At 41.0% G+C, this 25,728-nt stretch overlaps 1 protein-coding gene across 4 annotated transcripts in view; it reads left to right on the top strand.

Moving 5' to 3' along the window:
- The first annotated feature begins 2,673 nt into the window (after positions 1–2,673).
- ZNF217 (zinc finger protein 217) overlaps positions 2,674–25,728 on the top strand; it is a 32,298-nt gene continuing 9,243 nt past the window's right edge. Inside the window, exons 1-4 of one of the 4 annotated variants that reach the window (XM_082773179.1) lie at positions 2,674–2,850; positions 17,540–19,329; positions 21,502–21,627; positions 22,455–23,282. In XM_082773179.1, coding sequence (XP_082629305.1) covers positions 17,931–19,329; positions 21,502–21,627; positions 22,455–23,282 — 2,353 coding nt within the window. In that variant the 5' untranslated portion in view covers positions 2,674–2,850; positions 17,540–17,930. The other 3 variants (XM_082773176.1, XM_082773177.1, XM_082773178.1) reach the window with 3 other exon arrangements.

Genomic DNA, 25,728 nt, shown 5'->3' on the forward strand with positions numbered 1-25,728 from the left:
TAAGATTTATTTTTGCAAGTTGCCCCTTGCCTCATATCAAACATTTCCAGTGCCATGAGCATAAATCATGGGAGTCACTGTGGCTAATCTGTAAAAACAAATTGGATGTTTTCATTTCAGTCATATAATGTGATATTATATGATGCATTTTGAGGGGAAAAACAAAAACAAAATTTAAAGGTATGAGTTTCTATATATAAATACATTTATATATATACATATATATTTTTTTTTCCTGAAAGTTTTTTTTTTTTTCCATGTTTTCCACAGTGGTATCCTATCTCAGTTGATAAAAATCATACAGCTTCTGCATTCTCTATTAAATCATGTTTACAGTCACCCAGAGTCCTGGCTCCAGTGGAGCGCCCCTTGATTTTAAGGAGGCCAGTATATTTCACCTGGAAAAGTACACTTTTAAAAAGGGGTGAAAAACAAAAGGGGAGGAGAAGCAATGGGTGTTGATATGTCACAAAAACAAGAAATATTGTAAAATATGACTCATTGAGTCTTTTAGGTGACAGAGTTAAGATGTTAAGAGCAAAGCACGAGGGTTCTTTTGTTTGTTTCTTTGTTTAAAGTTTGTGGGCACTCAAGTTAATTCTTCAATATAAGGACATTTAAAATGCTGAAATGGAAAGACAGTAGCCAGACTACACTTTTAACAGTCATGATTTTCAAGGGTCATGTGATTGAGAGCACTGGTGGTAGCAAACCTGGTAGCTCACACCCATTTCCAGGGAGATTCTACTTTGTTCTTTCTGCCATGCTTCCATTTGCAGGAAATCGATACCAAAATAAATGTAAGTGGCAAGTCCCGCTGAAGCGCAGGGACCCACTCCCGTGCTTAAACTTGGGAGTGTTTGTGGGATCAGGTTTGGTCACATAGTACAAATTAGTGTGCAGCAACTTACAAAGAAATGTGAAGCTCTTGCAATACAGTGGAATATTTTGCAGGCATGCATAAGCACCTTGCTCAGATACATGATACTGTAAAAGTCACACTTAAAAACAACAACTAAAAATGCTCATTGTGCAACAAGTACTGCATCGGTTTCCTCCTGTATCAATCGCCAGGAGGACCAAGTCCTAACAACTTATAACCTGTAAAGAAGCAGGCTGAGGCCACCCCCCATGCTCTTGGTTCACACAGCTGATCCAGAGGTATTTTAACCTTCAGGAAACTAGTAAGGGTGTGCCACCTCCCTTTATGACTAGTTGAAGGTCTTATGCATTGAAATTTTAAAAGTTTGGCCTCATGTTGTGGTCTTCTTTTCATTAAAAGAATTCCACTTCAAGTTAGTGTGATGTAAGATTCACATTTGTCAATAAAGATAATTCATCTTCCAGAATGGTGTTGTAAGTAATATTGCCACATTTTGTAATGTTTTTGATTAATCTTTATTTGCCATATAAGTGACCTAAATTTCAGCCTGAGCACTGTTGTTCATTTCAGTCTGGGAGAACAGTTTGCGAAAAGCTTTGTTTGTTTGTTTTTAATGTCAAAACAAAACAAATGTATACTTTTAGTTGCAGTTATTTTAGAAATGTCCTCCATTCAGTCAGGATGATTTTATGTGGAAGCAAATAAGCTCCTGGGTGTGATCTCAACCTACTGATGTGAACTAACCTGACTTTAACAGGTCTCTGTGTGTCTTTGGGGAAAAAACGGGAGGAGAGGCCACATGGAAACCTCGCCTCTTTCTTATCCCATTTACTTGAAGAAGGTGCTAACCTCAGGTCTAGCAGAGATTAAGCACTTTGCTAACAGTATTACAGATTTAATTTAACTCCTAAGAAGCTCCGTGGTTCCAGCTGAAACACTTAAAAACTCTTTCAATGAATACTGAACTATTATAGTGAATCTTCTTGCAGTGAAGTTTTTAACTCTTATAATCTCTTATAATTAACTCTTATAGTTTCTCAGCTGCGTTTAATTCCACTTTAGTGCCCATACCTTTAAAGAAGTAACACTCAACAGCCGAGTGCTTATGACTATAGATACGTAGAATATATGAGATAATTTGTTGTTGTTTGTTTTTAAGCCTACGCTTTTTCCCTGTTCTTAGGCTGCAAGTGCTTGCCAATCTATAAGGAGAGGTGACAAATTGCCATCTTTCTCTGTTCTTCCCCTCATGGCCAGTACCTCCACGTGCTGGTCGCGTTTATTATTCACTTGGCTGTACTCTCTATTTATTATTCACTTTACTGTACTCTTTATGGATATATTTATTAAGCTAACTACTCTGCAGCAGTCGGGGGTCACCGGGGCTCCAGCAGCGTGCCACCCCGAGCCGGCCCAAGCCGCTTCGCCCCACCGGGGCCCACAAAAGCCCACTGATGGCGGCCCCTTCCGAGGCGTATGGCCGTATTTACATTTACAAAGAGGCAGCCGAAGGGGCCCCGGGGGCTGAATTGCTGCCCCCTCACACACACATCAGCCCCGTGCCCCACAAAGGCCGGCTCGGCTCCACACCAGGGGCAGCCACCGGCGGCGCTCCGGGGCCCAACGGCCCCTCAAGGGAGCCGGGGGAAGGCAGCGGGAGGGGGGGGAGCACTGCCGGACCGCCCCACTCCTCACTGCCGGCTCCGGGCCGGGAGAAGGCGGGGAAGGGAAGAAGAGAAAGGAGGGGAAGGGAGGCGAGGGGCAGGGCCTGCCGTGAGGGCGGAGCGGGCGGCCGGGGGCTGCCCGAGCAACAGCTGCGGCGGGAGCGGTTTACAAACAGTGCCCCGAGCGCCAGCACCGCCGCCGAGTCCGGGCTCCGGCGGCACCGCGGGCGGCCGCCCCCGCTCCCCTCCGTCCCTCCTTGCCCCCACCTCAGGATGCCGGCCGGGGAGGCGGCTCAGGCGCAGGTGAGGGAGGGCTGAGGGTCGGCTGCAGTGAAGGGGGGCTCCCCTCCGGACCCCTCCAATCCACTCGTGTCCTCCCCCCTACTCATACCCCCACGGGAGGGGAGCCACAGCCCCTTCCCCGCGGGGCTGGCCCCCGTGTGATGGAGGGAGGTGGTGGGGGGGGGCAGCACCTCTGCGGGGGGGTCCCCGCTTTGTGAGGGGCTGGGGGGGCCCCCTCGCGGCTGTCCCGGAGCCTGGAGGGTGTGAGTGTGGAGGGGGGTGAGGCTGAGGAGGAAGGGCAGGTGAGGAGGGGGGGGCAGGTGAGGAGGGGGGGGCAGGTGAGAGGCGGCGGAGCAGCAGCAGGTAACGAGCCCCTCCCTGGGGGCGGTGGGGGGCGAGCGCAGCCCTTCCCAGCCTCCCTGCCTCCCTCCCAGCCTCTCTCCTTCCCTCCCAGCCTCCCTCCGGTGCCTCCCAGCCTTGCCCGGCTCCTTCCTTCGCCCGCTCGGGGTCGCCTCCCCTCTGCGCCCCCCGCGGCCAGGAGGTGTCCCCAGGTCCCGCTGCGGCCCCTGTCCCTTCCCTTGCTGCCTCCCTGGGGCTCTCCCAGCGCCCAGGCTGGGCTCGGGGGGCTTCTCCGGGCTCGGGGGGAGCAGGGGACACCCGCTTCTTTGTGAGCCCGAGATGGTCCTGGAGGAAGGATTTGGAGTAAGTGGCTCATGGGGCCGGGGATAGGGGGGTTAATGAAAAGTTTATCGATCAGTTTTGCCATTTTTTTTCTCCTAAAGGCTAAACCCTTCCTCCTGATTTCCCAGGCATCGTGTTCCTTTCTCGCTCTTTTTTTTTTTTTTAATTATTTTTTTTTTTTTTATAAGAGGAATAGGAAGTTTAGAAAATAAATAAATAAGCCCCAACTGACTTCTTAGGCAACAAAGACGTTGCCAAGCGAGGACAATAAAATTCTAGAATATCTAGAGATTGAATTTCACTCCTGCTCCGTGATACTCGCCGGACTTTCTGTTCCTGGGGGTGGAGGGGGGGGGGGGTGTTGGTGTTTATTTGTTTCCCACACAGAAAACCTGCAGCCAGAGTGAGCTGTGTGTACTCTAATGAGCCATCCCATAAACGTGCTGTGTGACTCCCAGTAAGTATCTGAATTGAAGTGTAATAGTTTTGAAGTGGCGGTGAACAACAATCTTTATGCTGTGTTATTGATCTGCTGATGAAAGGCGTTTGGATCTGAAAGGGGTTTAGTTTAGGGTTTTTGTGTGCTTAACGCTTTTTTTTTTTTTTTTTTTTTTTAAGGCAACAACACTTTTTCTTTTTTTTTTTTTTTTTTCCTCTTTCTGAAATGACCTTGAGAGCTTTAAAACTCCATCAGTTTCTAGCCGGTGGGTTTGAGGGGAAGGCAGTAGCAGAAGCATCTAGTGAAAATCGAAAATAGAAATAGGAACTGAAGTAGGTGCAGTGAAATGTTTTCTTATAGAAGTATGTGAAAAGGGAAGTTTTTGTAAGAATGTGTGAAAAAGAAGAGAGGGAAATAACGCAGTTTCAGATGTAACGAGAGACCGAGCATATCATTCTTCACATTTTATTAGGCCCTGAGCTGCAGGACTGATACGATCTGGAAGACACCGAAATAAAACGCCTAACTACAAGTTGAATAGCAGGCATTGACTTGCTGACCAGGGCTTACATGCTCGTTGCTTGGGGGGGGGCTGGCTCTGTGTCTGCAAAGGTATCGGAGCACCGAGCTATGACAATGGCTTGCAAGCGCTTTCACGCCATGTTTTATTGCTCCTAGGAGCTCCCACTGCCTGTGGGTTTGGGAACACGGCTGAGACTTTAATTCGGGATGTCCACCCCAATGTTCAAGCGTTTCCTGGGATAACACAGAAGGACGGTTTTAAATCAGAAGGATAAGCTGCATTCTTTGGCCGAGGGGGAGGGCAGGGGGGAAAGGGTGGAGGAGGCTTTTTTTTTTCTTCCCCTTTAACTAGTTCTGTAACTGAGTCAATATTTTAAGATCTGTAGCAGGAATGTGGCTTTGTGATCACTGATCTTTCTGCAGCACTTTTGAAAAGGAGCAATACTGTAATTCCCTGCGAAATATTCGGGTTTTCTCTCTTTCGGCTCCCGTTTGCAATCAGTGTGAGTTTTCAAGTTCTGCCTTTTGAGTTTGTTAGGGTGATGAATATGAAAAGCAAATAACTTTAGAAACGCGGTTATTACAGGGATTATTGATTGGCTTGGCCTACAGCCAGCAGCTCTTCTGCCGGCACCGGAGTTGCTGATTTAAATTCTGGAGATTCTTTTAAAATATGTAAGTCTTTGTGCATCGTTAAACAATATACCGGGCTATTTAAGAACAGTAGATCAGTTTTTTTAGTTAAGGTTGTTCAATTATGTCTTCATCGCTTTGGAGTTGGTTGAATGACTTGACATGAGATTAAGCACAACAAAAGAAAAGGCAGGGGAACAACAGCTGCCTGCCAGCACCAGAGCACTCGTATTCCTAGCAGTTAAGCATTTTTACCTTCTAGTATTCTGTGGTGTCAGGTTTAAACGTTAATATTTATATTCGTGTTTACAAGAACCTTAGGCATTTCTGATAACACATCAGGCGCTGAGTCCTGGGTATTCGTGTTTTGGGCTTGTTTGTCTCTTGCGTTTTTAAGAAAACTACCTTCAGATCTGATACTAAGGAGTGAATTGATCTCATTAACTTTTCAGACAAAAGTAGCAAACAGTCCCCACTAGTTTGTACTTGTTTAGTTACTGTGTGGTAAGAACTTTAAGGTGTGTCCTTAATGGCAGCTGACGATTCTTGCTGAGAAGCCTTGTTTATTTTAGGTAGATGTTTTATACAGAATTTCCAGTGGGACGAATTACTACACTGCCTGCACTTAGCCTTTCTGAAGACTGGCTGTGAGCATAAGAGAATAATTTTACCATGCTGCAATCAGTATATATATTTTTAAATTAAAGTCATTAAGTTTTACTGTGTATTTTGAGGGTTTTCCTACTTCCTTTGTTTAAACATTCTTAAACAGTGCATATCATACATGAATTTAAAACATTCATATGGCACTATTGGGCTGGATTTACATTTAAAATGAGTACCTACGTTCTTGCTGATCAAAATAGAAAAAGTATTTCTTTAAATAAGTGGATGTTTTCTGGTTTTGAATGTGGTAAGAGGACTATATTTGTATCTTGTAAACAAAGTTTCGTATAAAGTAGTCTTTACAGAATGGCTTCCAGGCTTTGGATTAGAGGATTTTTTCCTTAATTTTAAGTGAATATTTTCTTTTTCTTTGTTTTGGTAGGGGTGGGGGGAGCAAGATTTAGCACAGGGGCTGGGAAAGGGAAGCTAATAAACTTTAGCACCTTTATCAGACTGTCTTATGAAAGGTTACTTCATTTTGGCTTCCTCTTTCATGAGATCACATTCAAAAATTCCTTTTTGAGCACTTCTAACCTTCAGAAAGTACCTTCCCCTTACTGCTATACTTTCATGTAGAACAGGGTTGCTAGATTAATATCACATTTTATATGAACGGAGTGCTAAGTTATTACTGTGATCAGGGGAAATAATTTCAAAAGGGAGCTCTGAGTTTCCCTTGACTGTCAAAATGGTGATTACAACAAACTCTTAATTACAAACTCAGATTTTTGTAACTAAGAAGGTCTGGGGAAACGTTAAGTAAATTTTGACTTCCCTTTGTTCTTGGTGACTTTTTTTGTCCCAACTCTTTCTAACCTGAATCTTGATATGGAATTCATTGTCCTGTTAAAGGATTCCATGCTCTGGGTATGTAAATACACTCCCTCTTTCCTGTGTTATGAAATGTGCAACTACCACTGGCATATGGAAGGAACAGCCCCGTCCCCCCTTCTCCTCCCCAAGGTAAAATGGGCTAAGCTTTCTTTTCTTTGCAAGCAGCTGAAAGAAGAGTTTGACCTTTGAACTCCCCCTCACACTTCCACCCTGCTTTCAGGATGATTAAATAACCAAGGATATTTGCCTGTGTCTTATGCTTATTTATCTCACTTAAAATGTTCTAATACTTAACTGTTGAGGTATTGTCTTTAAATATAGCAAGATAGTACATTTCAGCTACAGCAGGGCTGCCATTTGCCAGCTCAGCCCTCTTATTTTTGAGACTCTGGATTTAGAACATCAACATTCCAGTAAGATACTCTTTCCACATCTCATAACTACATTAATTTCAAGCTACTATTTGCTTTTAATGGACTCGGGGTCATTTCTGATGACCCTTGACCCCCCACTTTTAAGGTAACTTTAGTAACCAAAAAGTTGAAAAGAGTTTTTCTTTGTGGCGCATGAATACGATCAGGGGATTCTGCTGACTACTGTATGCATGCTTTTAGAGAGATGTGACTCATACCACAAGAGATTTGCAACTGAAGACAAAAGTAAGGAAAAGGATATGACCAAGCTGTGTAAGATTCTCAATGTGTTGTATTTTAAGGTTTAAAAAAAAAAAGCGTGCTTTTCCAAGCTAAATTTGCCTAGCTTTTTCTGTACCTCCAAACACAAGGCTATTCTCAAAGATTTGGTTTTAAACATCAACTTTTTTTTTTTAAAGTGAAATTCCCAAATCTTGTTTTATTGCTGATAAAAATGTATGCCAACAGGAGAAAAATACATTAAAATTTCTACTGTTACAATCATATGACTTTGGTCAGGGTAGTTTATAGCTTATCATAAATCTAGCTGCTCTTGTGATTCTTCCCTTTCTTTTTCTTTTTTTCTTTTTCTTTTCTTTCGGGGGAGGGGGGGGAGGCGGGGAACAGGCTCAGTGGTGTGATAGGAACTGACATCAAGTTTCAAAGTAAACTAGGGTGGGTGCTGGGAGAAGTGAGGTATAAATGCAAAAAGAGACATACTTGTTTATGTACACACAATGTCTGTGAGTGTGTTGCTGGAGATGGAATTAGTACTCAGGCTGCCTTGGAAATTTCACAAGAAAGTAGAAGAGGAAATGTAGTTAAAATATGCAGGAAAATCTATGTAGATCAGTGTGACTTAGAGATTTGAGCAGAAACCTGTCCACGTAAAAGTGAATAATTGACCGGGTGGTGATTCTCTATGTGCTAAAGATTTTATGTAACTAAAGTATCAAAGTCTGAGTTTGTTTATGCACAACAGGTACACTTGCATTTTTCTGTGTAATAAAGTGTAGAGCAGTTTGCCTCTGACATAAGTGACTGTAGGAAATTAAAGGCCCTTGTATTGTGCTTACGCTTATTGTGGTGGTTGGGAGCTGATTGGGTGGGACCTTTGGGGTTATGGCAGCCGCTGTTTCTTCTCCTACACAGGTAGGAAGAAGCAAATCAGATGTGCTCCACCCAAAACCTGTGATGTATATAGTTACATAGTGCACTGTTAGGAAAATGGGCATAAAGGTGTTCTGGAGAAACCACTGCTTTTGTTTAGCTTTAATGCTCATCTCTAATCTTTTTTTAATGCTAGTAAAAAATCATATAAGAAACTTCTGCTTATTTTCTCTCTTCAGAAAGGTCGATTTCTTGTGGATGCTGACTCTCGTTTCTAGGATAGCGTGGCACGTTAAAGCTCAGTGAGGTGCACTGTGCCATCTCATGCATCCCTTCAGTCCAATAGTGTTGGATAATATGATGCCAGGGAACTAAGAGTTGAGTCTCCATCAGTTGGTGCTGGCCTCTGGAAGAGCTCCCACCTGCATAGAATAAAGGAGGCAATGATTTGAAATGTCTATTTCTAGCACACTTCTATTTTAGTATCTTCAGATGCTATGCCAGGGGATGACTTGAGTAGCAGTAAATGTCTTTCCATCAGGCTGTGTACCTTTTTCCATCTTTCAGGACTGATTTTTGCTAATATATACTTGTGGATATCTTCAAAGTGACACCTTTGAAGTCAGTGCTCTGCAGCGGGGGGGGGGGGGGGGGGGAGGATAAAAAGCTGCTGCTTTTTTTCTCTCCCAAAGTACAGGGGCTTAAACTGTGCTGGGTGGGAGTTTGATTCAGAGTTGAAATCAGGTGAGAGGACTAGGGAAGACTAATGACATGGACAAAGTGAGCTCTTTGGAAGTAACTACTAATCTCAAATTCAGGAATAACAAAATCTCTTTTCCTGTTATTTCACCTTTGCTGCTCAAAGGGATGCAACTTCCCTATAATTGCTGCAGAGGAACTTCAGGCTTGTGAGTAGTAAGGAATTGTCTAATTGGTAATCTCTGAATTTACCACTTCTTTGTAGTGGTGGTTGCTGGAGAGATTTAACATGCTTCTGCCAAGAAGTGTTAAAAATAAATAAGTAAATCAAATTTGCTGTTAAGGTCTCTGAAAATATCTTCTTTCAAATGGAAACCAGGACTAAACATATAAGGCAGTTTATGTAAGGTGAGACTGACTCAACAATAAAAATGTATCTCTCGCTGCACCGAGAGTCTTTACCTGATGTGGAGAGAACAATAAACTGTTTTGTAAGGTAAGGGGTCATTGCCAGTTTAAGTGTGTGTAACTTCTTAATTTAATGAAGTTGCATCATATGGCAGTGGTGAAATGTGTCCCAGACTTATTTAAAATGGGATTACTCTTGTCTTTCAGCCCTTCCACGCCAGGTATTGGCTCCTTCATATTGTCTAAAGTACACTTTGCTTTTGTGGTTCCTGAGAAATTCTCACCTAATCAGAGGGAGGGGGGAAAGAGAAAAATCTGGCCGTTAGAGCAGTCCTTCTAACTTCAAAAGTCAATACTTATTTGTAGCACTTCCTCCTTTAATGCCAAGAATTAGTCTCTTTTATATTTGCTCTTGCTCAGTGGAGGAAAAACATGTGCAAAGTGATGCAAGCTTATATGTTCTCTTCTTTAAAAGGAATAATTACATCTTTTGATAGAAGAGGCATTCAGTTCACTGAGGGAGACGCATTCAGCTCATCTATCCTCTGCCAAAACAGTTAGACATATAGCCTTAAAGAAAAAGGGACTCTGCAGGAAAAGTTTTTTTAGAGAAAGGATATCCTTTGTTTCTATTAGTATAGATGTCTGAAATGGGGGGGGGGGGGGGGGGGGGAGTTTTCCTAATATTGTTCATTATTAACTACTAGTTATTTTCCACTGGTGATTAAAATCCTGTTTGCTAGACTTCAGGGGGAAAAGGATTTGCATGTATGTCTGTCTTATCTGGCTACAAAAGAGCTTTCAATGTGAAATCTTTCTAAAGTGTTTGTGGAGGAATGCCTGGGCAGTAATGTTCTTGCATTCTGGTGTATGTCTGTTCCTTTAGGTCTGCTTTTTGTGAATTGTCTTCGTTTCACTGCATTGGAAAGCTCTAGTTGTGTGAGAAGGTCCTGTAACTGAGGGAAATAGAATAGCCTTTCTTTTAGAAAGGATGAAAAGATAAACCATGAAAACCCCTCCAAGAATCGAAGTTTAAGATAACTTTGAAAACTTCAAGCCTGAAGGATGAAGACTTAAGTTGTGCAGCATTTAGGGAGTGGAAATTCCAATTTGTGGTCATCTTTTATGCTCTCTTTTCAACCTGAACGTCTTCGTTTTGATCTTTTCCTGCAACTGAAATAAACAACTCTCTTCCTCCCCTTCCTCCTGCTAGATCTCCGTTTCCTTTAAAGTACTCGTGTTAGTTCTTTATCAGAATGAACTGTTAACAAACTTTTATTTAAGAACATTTTTGTACTTGAACGCTTGGCAGAAAAATTCATGGTTGAGAAGCTGTGCTTGGTGTATTCACATGCTCCTCCATTAACAAAGAAACGTACTGGGAAGTTGTTAAAATGATTTACAGTTAAAAGAGAGAAGGGAGTAGCTCTTTCCTTCCCTAGAAAGCAATAGGACACAAAGTAATGAAGAGTAAGTTATTGGCTTCATGTAGTGTTATGAAGAAAAGCTGACTCCTCTGCTGTTCTGCAAAATAATGCTTTATCTGGGCTGACTTTTATAGCTTTCCAGTCAGTATTCAGCTCAAGTCGCAGGCAGATGGGCACTGTACTCAGAAATAAGGTCCCAGTCCATGGAGCATATGACTTGTTGCCTTCCCTGGGTTTAGGGGCTGCCATTTCTTCAAACTAGGGCAGGGAAGACATTTGTCTGATACGGAAGAACAGCTTACTGCATGAGGTGTGACACACAGCTTTCCTAAAAGTAGGAAGGGCAATGTGTACTTGACTGAAGTCCAAGCACCTGTAGAGTCAACGTTGGAATTTCACGCTGTGGATCTCTGGGAACTCGACTAACGTTTCAGAGCAATTGGTGAGTTAGTCATAGCACCCTGTGATGACTTCTTGCCTCGCTTTCTGACTAAGCGGAGGAGCTTGTGAAGGCACAGCACGCCAGTGGTGGTGGCACCACGGAGCTCTTGTCGCTGGTGGGTTCTGCAAGCACTACACGAGCAACATTAGGATGCTGCATGTACTATCTTGAGAGCTGGGAGTTCTTGATTATTGCTAGAGACTACTTGGGGGTGTGGTATTTCTGCTTAGTGTCTTCTGTGTGCACTTGGTGTGGTGCAACTGCCTTAACTATGTGCAATGAGATGGATGTAATCTTAAAGAAATCTCTAAGCTAAGTTCAGCCTCATCTCTAAAGGATAAGAAGTTGTATTGAGTTATGCACAAGTTATACTGTGATCAATATTGCCCCGAATGTAGATGTGCCCAGCCAAAATAAATAATCTCCATAAGGTGGCTTTTGTTTGCAGGCGAAGGGTGGAGGTTTCAATAAGGAAAAAGTGGTTAATTGCTTCATTTTATCTACGTTCATCAGGCAGAACTGGAACAGCTATTCTGCAAAAGCAGAAGTTTTAGATTGAAATAAAAAAAAAAAAGATGGTTAAATAACTTGTCAGTGGTTTCCAATAAGTAATCATTAGTATAGGATCTCTCATTAGCAGTGTTGAAGAGGAGGAACCTGTTCTGAGGTATAAATGTGCCAAGAGAGGAAAAAAATCACGTTCAATGACTCTGACCTCTTGAAACTGAGGAAAATTGAAGAAAAACTTTGAAAGCAGGTGGAATTCCTTCACATTTATATTCCTGGAGTGCTAATACACCTAGCACAAGTGAAGGTGGCTACTCCCGGGTGTGCTGGTGAGGCAGGGCTGTCTGCTGGCACGGGGGGGTGGGGCACTCCAGCCTTTTGAACTTCAATTGGGATGGTGAGAGAAACAGGGTATCAATCCGTCCATCTGTCTAGCAGTGCTGGATTCATTACTGGCCTTGAGCTTAAGGACCTGCTGGCAGGTTGCTGAGGTTGTCCTCTGAATACATTTTGCGTAGGAGATACAAAAATAACCCAAGTGTCACTTATCTCCTAGCTGGAGCTTCTAGTTTTCTCACTTCTGTTTTTAAGAAACTGTTGCAGCAACTGGGTTAACTTCTGTAATTGGTGTGGCTTGCTTCTTGCGTTTGAGCAGCAGTTAGTTTTGCTAGCACACAACTCACAAGGTGTAGTTGTTTGTCCTGCTACCAGCTATGCAACTTCTACTCCCAGAGCTCTGTAGCGTTTGAAGCAAGAAACATGGTTGGACTTTGCTGTTCTCTGAAAGGTGTGTCTAGAACTTTTATTACATATTCATGGACGTTTTGAAATGCAGGAAGTAGAAATGCAATAAAATTACTACTGATCAGTCATTTCCCAAAGAAATCTTTGAGACAGTAACATGTAGTCTTTAGTTGTGTAATTTAATAAAAATAAATTAAACTTCTCTACAGGCACTTAATTAAAACTTTGTCAGCTCTAATAATCTATTTAGATGCAGCAGCTTTTTGGTGTGGTTACTAGGTGGTGTGGCAAGCACAATGGAAAGATGTTCTCATCTGTCCAGCTCAGTTTTTATTTATATACATTTTGTGGTGTTTATACATACAATGGGTATGGCTGCAAACGTGTTAAAATATTTGACCAAAGACCACATAGCCAAATCTGCCTCCTGTGAACAGCTCTGGGCTGTTGGCAGGATAAAGCTCAGTAGATGGCATCCTTGGGGGAGAAGAACTCACCTGGAGCCTGGGCAAGGTGAGTTTCTCCCTGTTCCTTGTACCCATGCGCTTGGAGCTCTGCTGGAGGTGCACGTTGACATCCACAAATGGTGAGCACGGACGTTAGAAGATTTCTTGACTCACTGAAATGTGAGGAGGGAGGGATAGTCAGCCTCGGTTTTCAACTTTGAGTTAATCTGCAGCAAATTTAGACCTTTCTCTACAGCTATTGGGACTGATGGTTTCCTGTTGTAGTCTGCACTTTACTCAAGATCTCTGGCTGTCTGACACTGGTGCTGTGTCCTGTTCTTCATTTCTCTTCTCTGACCTTTTGTCTACTGAAAGTGAAAGACTATAGAAGCTACCCCAGGTACTGCAATTTTTTTTTTGAGCCAATGTACAGACCTTCAGACATAAACAGTTACAGTGCCCTTCCAGGCTGCAGGTTGTCTACTTTCCCAAGTAAGCAATAATATGGAATTAAGGTAACTCTCTACAGTTTTGCTGCTATGCAGAGGGTTTGGAATAAAAGGAATGTAATTAATCAGCATTTTTTGATCCTCAAATCCAAGGCATATTATTATCTTCACAAGGAAGAAAAGTGTTTTTTTTTTTTTTTTTTTTTTTCTTTTTTCAGATAATGGATAAAATTGTAGTGCAGATATTCAGCTTGCATTGTAAGCGTGCATTAGCTTGTCTAAACAGTACGAGGATAATCATGCCCCCCCTTTTTACAAGCTGTTTGTCTAATCAGAGTGAAATATGAAATCACTAGATACAGAAATAAAGCTAGTCTTCCATCTCACCTGGAAAAAGTCACCTTCTGATTCTAGTAGTAGGGTCTTTTTTCTTTTTTTGGTTATAATTTTGTCTAGTTGCATCTGCAGTTTCCTTCAGAAATTCCACCTGAAGGGTTTTTCCTGTCTATAGGTATTATCTCCTGTATATAATGGTAGACCCAAGAGAAAATAGTTGTCTGAACTGCAATTAGGCATTTTGGATTCTAAAACAGGAATATCTTGCTCTGCTTTGCAGTGCTGCCTAGAGGATGAGCTGTGCCCAGTTCTTCAAAAGTGTTCTGAGCCTTCTATTAACAAAGTGAAAGCTTGAAAAGCATTCAGCAGCTAACACGGGTCAGTGGATGAGATACAGAGCTCTGAAGAGCCATGGAAGATTTCTTCAAAGGATTTGTTCAAGTCTATTAATACCTGATAAAACTTGAACCTGAACTCCTCTCATGATCCATGTGTTAGTTATATGCTTGGTATTTGTAGATGCAGTTGTGAGGACAGGCTCAGTTTTTTATAGTTAAATAATTTTTATGCTTTGATACGGTGAGATGAGGTGAGATTGAAGTGGACCAACTTTCAAAGAGCTTGCCAGATAAAATGTTGTTGATCATTTGAGGTTCATTTCACATGCATCAGTGACTGAACTAGGGCAGTTCCTAGATCTGATCCATGCCAGTCTCTTAAATTCTAATAATCTTGAAATGTGTTTTTTTTTTTTTTTTTTTTTTTTTAAATGTTTCTATTATCCTAGATTAGGTTTGAGTGGAAACGTGTGCAGTGGTTCCTATTACAAGGATGTCCCTTCTACTCTTGCCTCACCCCAGAATGCTGAAATACCTTTCTGTGGAGGACAGGGGATCGCGTGGGGATTTCTGATGGCTTTCATCTGTGTTTTCTCCACAGTGACTTCATTCTGGTTGCTCTGTCTGTTGTGTATATGTTGTAACGCCACAAAGTGGGGAGAGTAATAGACTGGCGTTTTCTGTATTCCTAGACGGCGAGGTAATGGTTGATGATGACTCTCAGCAACTCAGTACGTGGGACTGCAGAGACACTGGCCTTTGGGTCTGACTTTGTCCCAAAATGCCTGTGGCCTTTGTGTGGGATGATTCTTACATCTATAGCTGCAGAGCACGTACCTGTGTCTCCGAAAGGAAGTGCATTAAGTTCAGTTTTTATCTTGACTCGATATTCATTATAGGTATTTAGGAGTCTTTCAAAGTGGCTGTCCATTTTTAGTTTGCAAATAAATTATTTTCAGGCAGATAGCCACCGTCTAAGCACACGAGCTCTGTCACAGCATGTTATCCCGCTGTGTAAAAATACCTCCTAAAACTACAGTAGAAACAGAACGAAGCAGCAAGTTGAAACATGAAGTAAAACATGCTAACCATTACTCTTTGATATGTTTTTCCTTATGCTTTACAGGAAGGGAAAGCTTTTCTGAATACTTCAGCTTCAGACTTTTGTGATAGCTTCTCCACCTGCCTCTTAGGGCTGAGTGAAAGCCAGAAAGTCAGAAGTGAGTGAGGAAGATAGCGAGGCAAAAGCAAAGGCCACAGCAGAAGCGATTCAGATATGTCACACCACAGGCTGAAGCTGCCTACTACAGAAGGTTTTTGAGTCATTATGAAAAGAGGAAGTGTTAATCATGGCAGTGATTAAACTGTAAATGGGGATAAAGGCCAGAGTCAGAGACTTTGGCTGCAGAAAATTTGGGTTCTGTTGCCATCAACCTGTCAGCCTGTAGCTTGCTCCCTCTTATGCTTTCTACCCCTACCCACCAATCTCCTTCTGTTTTGAGTTTCTGGTTTAGTCTTGGAACATCATAGCTTTAAAAAAGCTAGAAGGGACCACTATGGGTTCTTGGTACTGAACCAAATTGTTGTCTAGACCTTGGTTAGATGACTGGATAGTGAGCAGAGTAAGCCCTGGAAACGAAGGAAAAAGATGGAATACAAGCACTTGGCAACAGTTATTTTATTCTGTGTTGGTGTTTGGGTGATTTCTTTTTTTTTAAATCCTTCTTCATTAGGTTACATTTTTTGTCTCCGTGGAGGTAGAAAAAGAGCTAACTTTGCAAATTAAAACCAAGATATTCTCAGGACCAGGCTATAGTGCAGTGAGATGAAGTGTTTGAGAGGTTGGACCTACCACTCCTAGCATGTTTTGTCTAGCAATGTGTTGTCGTGTTTCCTTTCCCTGGTGGTTATTTTACCTGGAATTGACTGTTCAGTGGTAGACAAGGGTTTCTAGTATAGCTGAAGACTTACCAAACCCAGAGTCTGGGGTAGTTGCCTTTTGGCTTCAGTTGGTTAAAGGTCCTGTTCCCCCTCCCCAGCTGATGGCTGCAGATGTACTGGTTGTGGGAGTGTCATCTGCGCCTGGCAAACCTGTTGGGGCCACAGACCTGTACAAACAGGTCAACTTCTGGTGGTTGATTTCTAATGAAATGTCTTAAGCCATTACATCTCAAAGCCACCTTTGCTGTCTAGGTGGAAATGTTGATGAGAAAAGGCTGGAGAAGGTAACCTCAGCTGGGTTGGTAGCCGTGTCTTTGTGTGCTACCACTGCCTGTTGTGAAAGTCTCTGTAGCCTGAACTCTGTCAGGGTTGTGCTTTGAATGGCTACCTCTTCTTTGGCTGAAATGAGGCAAAACGTTTCAATTTTCCACCCAAATATAACAATGCATAAGTGGAAGTCCAGTGGAAATTAAACAAAAAAACTACTTATCTTGTACTGCCTTCTGCTATACGAGCTGTAGAACATATTGTGTTCTGTGACGTTAATTCAAGTAATGTGAATCACTGGCCAACTGTCTCTTATGAAATAATTTGTGAAAGTTTGAGGCTTGAGTCAAATTTTACATGTATTCTTTTCATTAGATATTTATGCAAACATTCAGGAAACATCCTGAGATGAGGCGCATTTCCCATTCAATTTATATGGTCATGTATTATTTTCGTAAACCTTTTCTTTACCCCCAATTTTGATCAAGAAGAATCCTGAACTCCAAAACTATAATTTGACAACCCTTAGAGTGGCAGCCATTAATTGCTGCTAGCAGACCCAATGGTTCTTACGGAAATGTGATTAAGTATATCATAACCTTTTAAAATCACATGGAATCTGAAACTTTCACTTTGGAATAAAAACAAACGCTTTCTGTTGCACACAATTTGAAATTGGAAGCATTTCCTTTCTAAGTGTAGTAGTAGCTCCTTAGATGATTTTAAATACTAAACTACTGGTCAAGGAACTGTATCGTTAGGCTATTTCAAAATTTGAGTTGATTAAATTGTGGCAAAGGTTGTAAATCTGTGGATGATATTAAAAGCTCTGAGTCGTGGTATTAAAGAATAGCTGTTAATACAAGGATTTGTACTTACGCTTATTGTGTACTAGAACTATGAATGCTAATTCCAAGCTGTCTAATCTTGGCAAGGGGTGGTGATGGTGGGGTGGTTGCTCAACAGCTATTACTAAACAGATGAGCACAGTTTTTACCCTGCCTCCAAACTCTGGTTTCGCAGGTTCTTGGAAAGGTTACTTTGGCTTGCTGCATTTGTCACAAATTCATTTAATGCACAGATTGAAATATGGTTTCAGCTACTTTATGTAGATGAATAAGAGTAGACTTGGAGTAGATAATAAATAAAAGATTGCTTTTATATAACAATCTCAAAGCAGTAGGCCAAGCTAATGGAGTACATGGATGTTAAAGACCATACTGTTTATTTCAACTTGGTAGGTAGAAAATTGACGAGCATCTTCTACCTGTCTCCCATTGACTAGTAAATTATGCCTGCTGTGTTCGATAGCATTCAGTAGTTCTTTAGTCCTGAAGTTCTTTATTTGGGAGACAATGCCTTCCTTTTCTTTTGAAAAGTCTTACTGACTACTTTCTCTCTTTTTCAGGTGCTGGAGTTCTTTGTGGCACTGAACTTGTCCTTGAGTATATTTTGCTCAATGCAACTATTTGAAATGTTTCTACAGAAAAACTAAGTGCAACTGACTGTTTCTACAGACTTGAAAAATCAGAAGAAATAGTTCAAGAAACCTCATTCAGTCACTGAGAGAACCAATGGATAAATGTTCAGTGATGTCTGAACACGGACAAAAATGAAAAAGAAATAATCTTTTGCTTGTGGAAAACAAATTTTTTTCCTGGCAGAGGTCTTTTAGCTTAGCAGACTTGCAAGCACATGTTGGAGAACTTTACAAGTGTCCTTATTGTGATCAGTGAACATCCCCCAAAGAACTGAAACCTTACATTAAAACACGTAATAGGGAACAGAACGTAGGAAACATGCCAACTCAGCCTCTCTTGGCATACATGGATGGACCGGATGGAATAGCCAGTACCGTTGGTGCACAGATGGAGAATAATGATGCCTCAATGACAATAAAAGGAACAAATACCATTTCTTACAAAAGCTTGCAAGAAAAGTTTCTCATGCAAGCTGAGGGATGTATGCCTCTGGACTGCATGTTTTGTGATGAGACTTTTAAACATCCTGAAGAACTTGGTAAGCATGTTTTAACTCAACATAGGCCCACTCTTTGTGAACCAGCTGTCCTGCGTGTCGAAGCAGAGTACCTTAGTCCTCTAGATAAATGTCAAGTAAGAACAAATTTGCCTTCTCCAAACAATGAAAAAGACAGTGAAGAACTTAGTTGTGAAGTTTGTGGACAAACATTTGATGAGGCTTTTGATGTTGAGGCACACATGAAAAAGCATAAAGATTCCTTCACATATTGGTGTAACGTATGTGGAAGAAGATTTAAAGAGCCGTGGTTCCTCAAAAATCACATGAGAACTCATACTGGAAAGCCAGGTTCTAGAAACAAGCTCCAACAAGGTTCTGAAAGCCCCATAACAATAAATGAGGTGGTGCAGGAGCATGTAACTGAAAATGTAACATCACCTTACAAAATTTGTATGGTTTGTGGCTTCCTATTTCTCAATAAAGAGACTCTAATTGAGCACAGTAAAGTGCACACCAAAGAATCAGTACCCAATGGTGAAAGTCCTCAAGTGACTGGTGAATCTAATCCAGAAGAAACAACTCAAAGAGAAGAATTTTTGCGATTCTTGAATTTGAGACCAAACTTGGTTTCAGAAAATGACAAATCACAAAAACCTGTGAAATGGATAGCTGAACTAGATCCATTCAATACATATCAAGCATGGCAGCTGGCTACCAAAGGTAAAGTTGCAGTTGGGCATGGCCAAATTAAAGAACCTGGGCAAGAAGGAAGTACAGATAATGACGATTCCTCTTCTGATAAAGAAGAACTTGGTGAAATATGGAATGCAAGTAAAGGTAGCCAGACTGAAAATACAGGGAAGTCAAAAGTAAATAAAAACAGCAGTTATACAGGGAATAGTAACTTATCCCAAGACAAATTGAAACATCCCAGTGGTGAAGTGCCTTCTATGGAGATGGATTCTAAATTATCCCAGAACAAAGAGAAACCAACACACTGTTCAGAGTGTGGTAAAGCCTTCAGAACATACCACCAGCTAGTCCTTCATTCCAGAGTGCATAAGAGAGACAGGCGGACTGATGGAGAGACTTCAGCTGCTTCGAGGACGTGCTGTAATGATATAATGGCAAGTCTGGATGAAAATGGAGCAACAGAGCGAATGGAAGGAGGGTCTGAAGATGGGTCTGAAGATGGCCTTCCTGAAACACTTAATCTAGGTGAGCAGCATTTTTGAGACATGAGATTGAACTAGCTGTTGCTATACAGTTCAGGAGCTGTTTAAAGCCAAAAATGGATCTTGTCTCTTAGATAAATTTTTCAAAACTTGCCCTGAGATATAAAACGCTATGGTGGGAGAAGGGGAAAAGAGGAAAGAGAAGGAAACAATTGTCCCAACAGCAATGTTTTCAGATCTTTGAAGCTGTGTTGGGCCTTCTTGCAGTTATGATTTGGGTTTCTTGAATAATTGAAATACTTATAACAATAATCTGTCCAGAAAAAGTCTGCCTTGTGTCTCCGCCCCTCCCCCATCTGTAAGATTCATAGTTTTACTGAATATTTTTCAGTACTGAATATATCAGTTACATTCTTGTCCAGCACATGATTTTACAAGTAATATATCTGAAGTCATTGCATTTTTCACACTTTATTCTGCATCTTGTAAGAAAGGGCAGAAAAATGTCCAGTGCTCAAGATTAGCAGCTGTTGGGATCCTGAGAAGTGAAGAATAATTCAAAACTTTTTTCTATCCATCTGCAGGTTGCATGCTTATTTTGAAGGGTGTGTAACTTGAAAGGCTAAATGCAGAACAACTTTAAATTAGTTGTGTAAGGGCATGCATATAGGTTATTAATATGTGGACGCTATATGTAAGAGGAATATATTTAACTATTCTTCCTTGAAGGATTGCTAGCAGTTCTCTCTGACAGAATAGATAGACTCAATCTATGTTACTCAGGACTAATTTTGAATCTCACTGTCTCTGGAAAAATGTGATACTGATGCTAAATGATTCCTTAATTGAAAAAGCTTGCATGTCTGGGGACAAAATGGAGTAACAAAAAGACATGTAGCTAATCTAGCACTCTTGTGTGTGACACGCTTTGAGTCTGCCTTTAAAGAACAGACACTTGCATAATCTCAAGAAAAGACATAACGTACAGAATGTCCTGGCACGCACGACCGAGTTTTCCGTTTCTGGTAATGTGCAGCCCTTTATTTTGCCTCCAGTAATAAAGGAATAAAATCATTACCTAATGTTAGCTTGCTTGTTTTGTTTCTTGGTCTTGTCCAAAACGACAACAGCTCTCATTGTGCGATGCTGAGTCATGCTTATTGAGACATTATCTGTTTGTTTAAAACAGCTATGGCTCTTCTTAGCCAGAGTTTAGCCATGCTTAGCATTTCCAGTATGGAAGCTTTCCAACACACAGGAACTGTAGAGAACCATTTTAAGCTGTCTGTCATGGCTTTTAACATCTTAGTCAAGGAAAATGTTTCCTTCTTTCTATTCTCGCTGTAGCGTTCTAGTTAGCTTTGACTTGGGTATTTTACTTAAGTTGTCTTGATGTCTTTACAATTCAACCTGCCAAAGAAATCATGTTGATTTGACTGGTGCCTTGTGTGGAAGTTTTCTCTACTTTCTTCTTAGACATTATGCTGTACTTGCCGCCCTCCAGTGGTAATTACTGCTGCTTACACTTGAGCGAAAATATTTTTTTATCTGTGAATTTGTTCCTTGAAAACGTGCCTCACAGAACTAGCAACCCAGACACTTTTCCTGTTTGTTGAAGCTTAAGCATTCATGCTTCTAGTGAAAGATTGCTTATCAAAGCTAAGGTGGCGGTTAAACAGGCAAGCAGTCCATTGATTAGCACTGAATTTTATTATAACAAAGAAAAGAATCAGTCTTTCTCCCCACCTACCTTCTGCAGAACAAGTCCCTGTGTTGTGTCAGGGTGCTCAGAGCAGGTTTGCAGTCCAGATGATGCACTGATTGAAGCACTTCCCTTAAGATAAGAATACAGCTTATAATCTCCATGAAGTTTTGACATAGGCCATTCTCTGCTGTAGATCATTAAAGATAATTGGATGTTTTTTCTTCTTCAAGGCCTAGTTTTACATCTTGTTTGTTCTCTGGGGCTTCTTCATTTCAGTCACTAACCGCAGTGTTACTTGACACAGTTGGAAACCTACTTAACTATTTGGCTTTCTGATTAAGTGTGCATCAGTGCTGAGCCAAAGATGCTCACAGGCTGTAGGAGCTGACAATGTTTCATCATGCTGTGCTTTTTCCTTAATAAAGACAGTTAAGATAGTTGTTTATAGTTTTGAAAGGGACTACAGGCTTGTATTTGCTCTTCATAATATAGCTATATTTTCTCCCAAAGATAAAAATGAAGATGGTTTGGAAAGAGCAAAAGTTAAAAACCTTGGAGCCTCCAGAGAATGCAGCTATTGTGGAAAGTATTTTCGCTCAAATTATTACCTCAATATTCATCTCAGAACTCATACAGGTAAATGGGCTTCAGCTTTGTGGGAGGGGAAGAAAGTCTGCTGAATCCAATAGGACAGAATATTTGGTTTTGCTTAAGAAAAACATGTTACCTTCACAATTTCTGGTGTTTAAAAAGTTTTATCTAATGCTGAGAAAGTTCCAATTATAATTTCTTAATTCATTATTTACCTAAATGTAAATCTTTTTGAATAAGGCTAATTATATTATACTCTGAACAACACGTATTGTGTTTTAAAATTCAGAATTCTTTCTGTTTTGGCAGTCTAGCAAAAAGATTTTTTTAGACAAACAAAAAAAACACCTCTACCTTCCAAGTATTAAGTTGGTTTTCTGTTAGTTGCTACTACCTGAGGAAAAAGTTGTCTATTCCTCAGTTTGCTTGGCTAAGGAAAAGTTAAACTCTTCCAACTTCTGTTAATACATGCCCATGTTTCTTTTGAAACAGCCCTATTTATAGAAGAACTGTAACGTTTGTGTTGTTGAATAGCATGCTTGTGGTATGATCAAGGGCTACAAATTGTTGGAGTTGACCCACAGCTGTACTTCGTGCTTATCTCTGCCAAACATATTGTCAGCTACCATCTCCATACATAGGGAACATATGGAAAATATCTTCATCAGAACCAGAAGATGTCACTGTAGTTAGCAAAAGTAGTGAGATGTAGTAGTTTAAATGACTTAGTTTGAGATCTAAGTTTATGTGAAAGGTGAAAGAAAAAGCTATTTTACTGTTGTAAGCTATAGACTATTCCCTTGTCTTTAATTGTATTCAAGATTTTAAATCAATTTGCATCCAACTGATTTACTGATAAAACTGTGTTTCAGGTGAAAAACCATACAAATGTGAATTCTGTGAGTATGCAGCAGCACAGAAAACTTCACTGAGGTATCATTTAGAGAGGCATCACAAGGACAAGCAAGCTGATAGTGCAGCAGATGTGAAAGGTGACAGCAAAGTTTCATTGCAGAGTCAGGAGACGGAGCTCTTGCTGGCTGCTGATGGTGCTCAAGAAACCAAAAATTTGAAGAGGCTTTTTGATGGTGCCAAAGATGCTGAGGGCTGCCCACCTGCAAAGCAGCAAAAGGAAATTCTGTCCTTGAATAACGCAATAGGCAGCACAGTCCTTATAAGAATGAAAAACGATTCTAGGGAATTGAACAAACGTTCAATTTGTAACAATTTGAATCAAATGCATGAGAGTATGTCTGCTCCATACTTGGAAAAACTAAAGACTGAGAAGGAGACAAAGGAAGTTCAGCCCCATGCTCCACATAAGAGAGAGAGAGAGGCTTCTGTGGAATCGGAGGGAGATGATGTCCAGTATGTTTGTGCTTTTAAGGATGGAAAAAATGCGAGTGATGTGCGAGAGTGCCCTGAAAACTACAAACACAAACTTATGGCGGACTCTCAAGAAATGCCCTTGAACTTATCTGTTGGGACTTCACAAGAATGTTCAGTGGTTTCAACTGCTAGAGGCCTGCTAGCACCCAGCACCTGCCCGTTTTGTACTTACAGAACATTCTACCCAGAAGTCCTAATGATGCACCAGAGGCTGATGCACAAGTACAATCCTGACACCGTTAACAAAAACGGATATAGAAACAAGACTCTAGCTAAAGCCAGACGCACTGGATGCCCTCCAGCTCTGCTTGGTAAAGATGTGCTTCCTTTGTCCTTTAATCCTAATAAAAGTAAGGCTTCCCCATCTACACAGCAAAAACCCCTGCAAACAGGGAAATCTAAGCAATGCCACCCTCCACAGAACAAAGTTCCTCTCTTTGCCGTGACTGACTCAAGCAGCACAGCCCCAAGTAACCTCAAGTTTCACAAACAGCCAAGTAATGTTGGAGCTCAGGCAAATAACTATAGACAACCTCAGCAAGAAATGCACTCCAGTTCCAGTATCTCTCCAGTATTGGACAGAGTAAAAAGAGCTGAATCTAAAGTAAAAGCTCTAAATGTGGCAGTGTCTCAATCTGGTGTAGTGAGCAGCAGCATGAATGGGGTTCTTGACTCTCACCTAAACGAATCTGCCTGGCCTTGTCATCGAGGAAGAGACTATCTTTGTAGTAAATCTGTGGGCAATGTAAATCTAGAATATGGTGAAACATCTTCTAAAAGAATGAAACATAGTGTGTTAGTTATTGAACAAGCTGACTGTGCAGTGGCTAATTACAGAAGATACGAAACAAGCAGATTTCGTGTTGCAAACAGATATGCAAATCTGCTACCTCAGGAATGTTCTCGCACCAAACCTGCATCCTCTGTTTTGCCAACCAAACAAGGGCTTCTGAATTCGGATGACGTTGACTCTCCTAATGTATTGACTGTTCTCAAACCCTATGAGCCATATAGCTCTGGATCACTTTACAGTTCTTGTGGATCTAGTAATGGCCAAGTAACCAGCTCTACAATAGAAGGTATCGTATCTCCTTCCTACTTAGTGCCTTATAACATTATAAAGGAAGGTGAATGAAATAAAAAACAAATGCATAGTGATAATTGAAACAATTGAGAAAATAAAGCTATTTTTAGTATTTCATCAAGTCTGGTTAAAGCTTGAATTTTAAATGTAAAATCCAGGTTCAGCAGGCTCCTGTCATGGGGAATAAGGCATGTAAGTTCTGAATTTTAAAGAGGGGTTTAAAGTTCCTCAAGTTCTGCCCTCCTCCCCATGGGTTTCTGATGTCAAACATGTATTGTTTGCTCATCAGAGCCCTCCAGACATGTTGACTAATTCAGGAAATGGAATGGGCCTTTCTGCTTAATTTACAAGAAATCTTGGACAATCTGGAATATTAATAGAAGCTTTAAAAAATGAACAACCCCCCCCCACCCCCCCAAAAAAAAAAATATCTCATAGACAATTGTTCTCTTCCATTGCAAAAACCAATGTATTAAAAATCACCAACTGTGATGTAAATCTTAAAACTGTATCATTCAGTGGATTTTTATAATGTCTAGGTTTTAGTTGGAACAGAGTGCTTCGTTAAATCGAGACAACATATTTCTGCTATTCTAATTATGGTGTCTCATTGCACTAAGAAGTAAGGCTTTACTGGGGAAAATGCTTAATCTATCAGAGATAAATGCTTTGTGTTTGGAAAACTGGTAATTTTGAGATTTTTTTTGTGCTTTGTTAGCACTTGCAAAACTTAGCAGGAGGCCAAGATTAAAAGGTGCTAGGTGATATTTAAGCAGTTGTCTTACTATTTGTAGAAGATATTTATGACTTTTAGCTGAGGCTGGTATGTATTTAGCCTTAAATATAGGACTTTCAATTTTGAAATGAAGATCCTATTATAGAAGTGAATAGTGCGTGTGTGCACTCTGTAGTCTGAAGGTATCTGCTGAATATTCCAACTCTCTGAATACTCCCATCCTCTAGAAGAGGATTATTCTTCTGAGGTAGTCTGGGTTCGTAACAAGCAGGGTTATGTTACCCTAGGTCAGAGCAAACTGCAAAGCATTATGTGCATTTAGTTAAGTGGCAAAAAAAAAATCTGTTTGGTCTGTTCTGTTTGTGTGTATTAGAGTTGTGGGCTTGCTAGTAGATTAGGGAAAGATGAAGTAAAGTGTTATAGCGCTGCTTCCAGCCTAGCTATGGGAAGGATAAAGGAACAGCTAGCATCTCCGCTGACGCGTTGCACAGCCACTTCAGCAGGGTTAATTCCTGGTTTCGTGAAGTGCTGTCTGTGTGCAATGAATTGCACAGAGGAAAGTGGAATGGGCACTGCTACACACAAAAAGCAGAAGGACAGACGCAGGGAGAAGTGCTACTGCCTCTTGGTTCCTAGTGATCTGAGAGAATTAAATACTTTTTTTTCCTAACTGTCTTTTCTGTGCACAGAAGTCATTCATGCTGTTGTGGAATTTATAGTGCTTTGCAAGGCTTTTTATTAATGGTTAATTGCAGCTAAGAACATTCAGGCTTTTTAGGGAATCTCATGATATTGTATAAACCCCTGTCAATTTTTGTGGAAACATGAGGGGAAAAATACTTTTGTAGCTTCAACCACTTTGGGAAGTCTGTACCCCAAGGACTAGCTGGTGGGCTAGTGTCTTGCCCCTCTGCTGCATTACTGTACTTCTGGACTA

Source organism: Aythya marila (assembly GCF_965140915.1).
Source record: "Aythya marila genome assembly, chromosome: 16".
Taxonomy (NCBI): Eukaryota; Metazoa; Chordata; class Aves; order Anseriformes; family Anatidae; genus Aythya; species Aythya marila.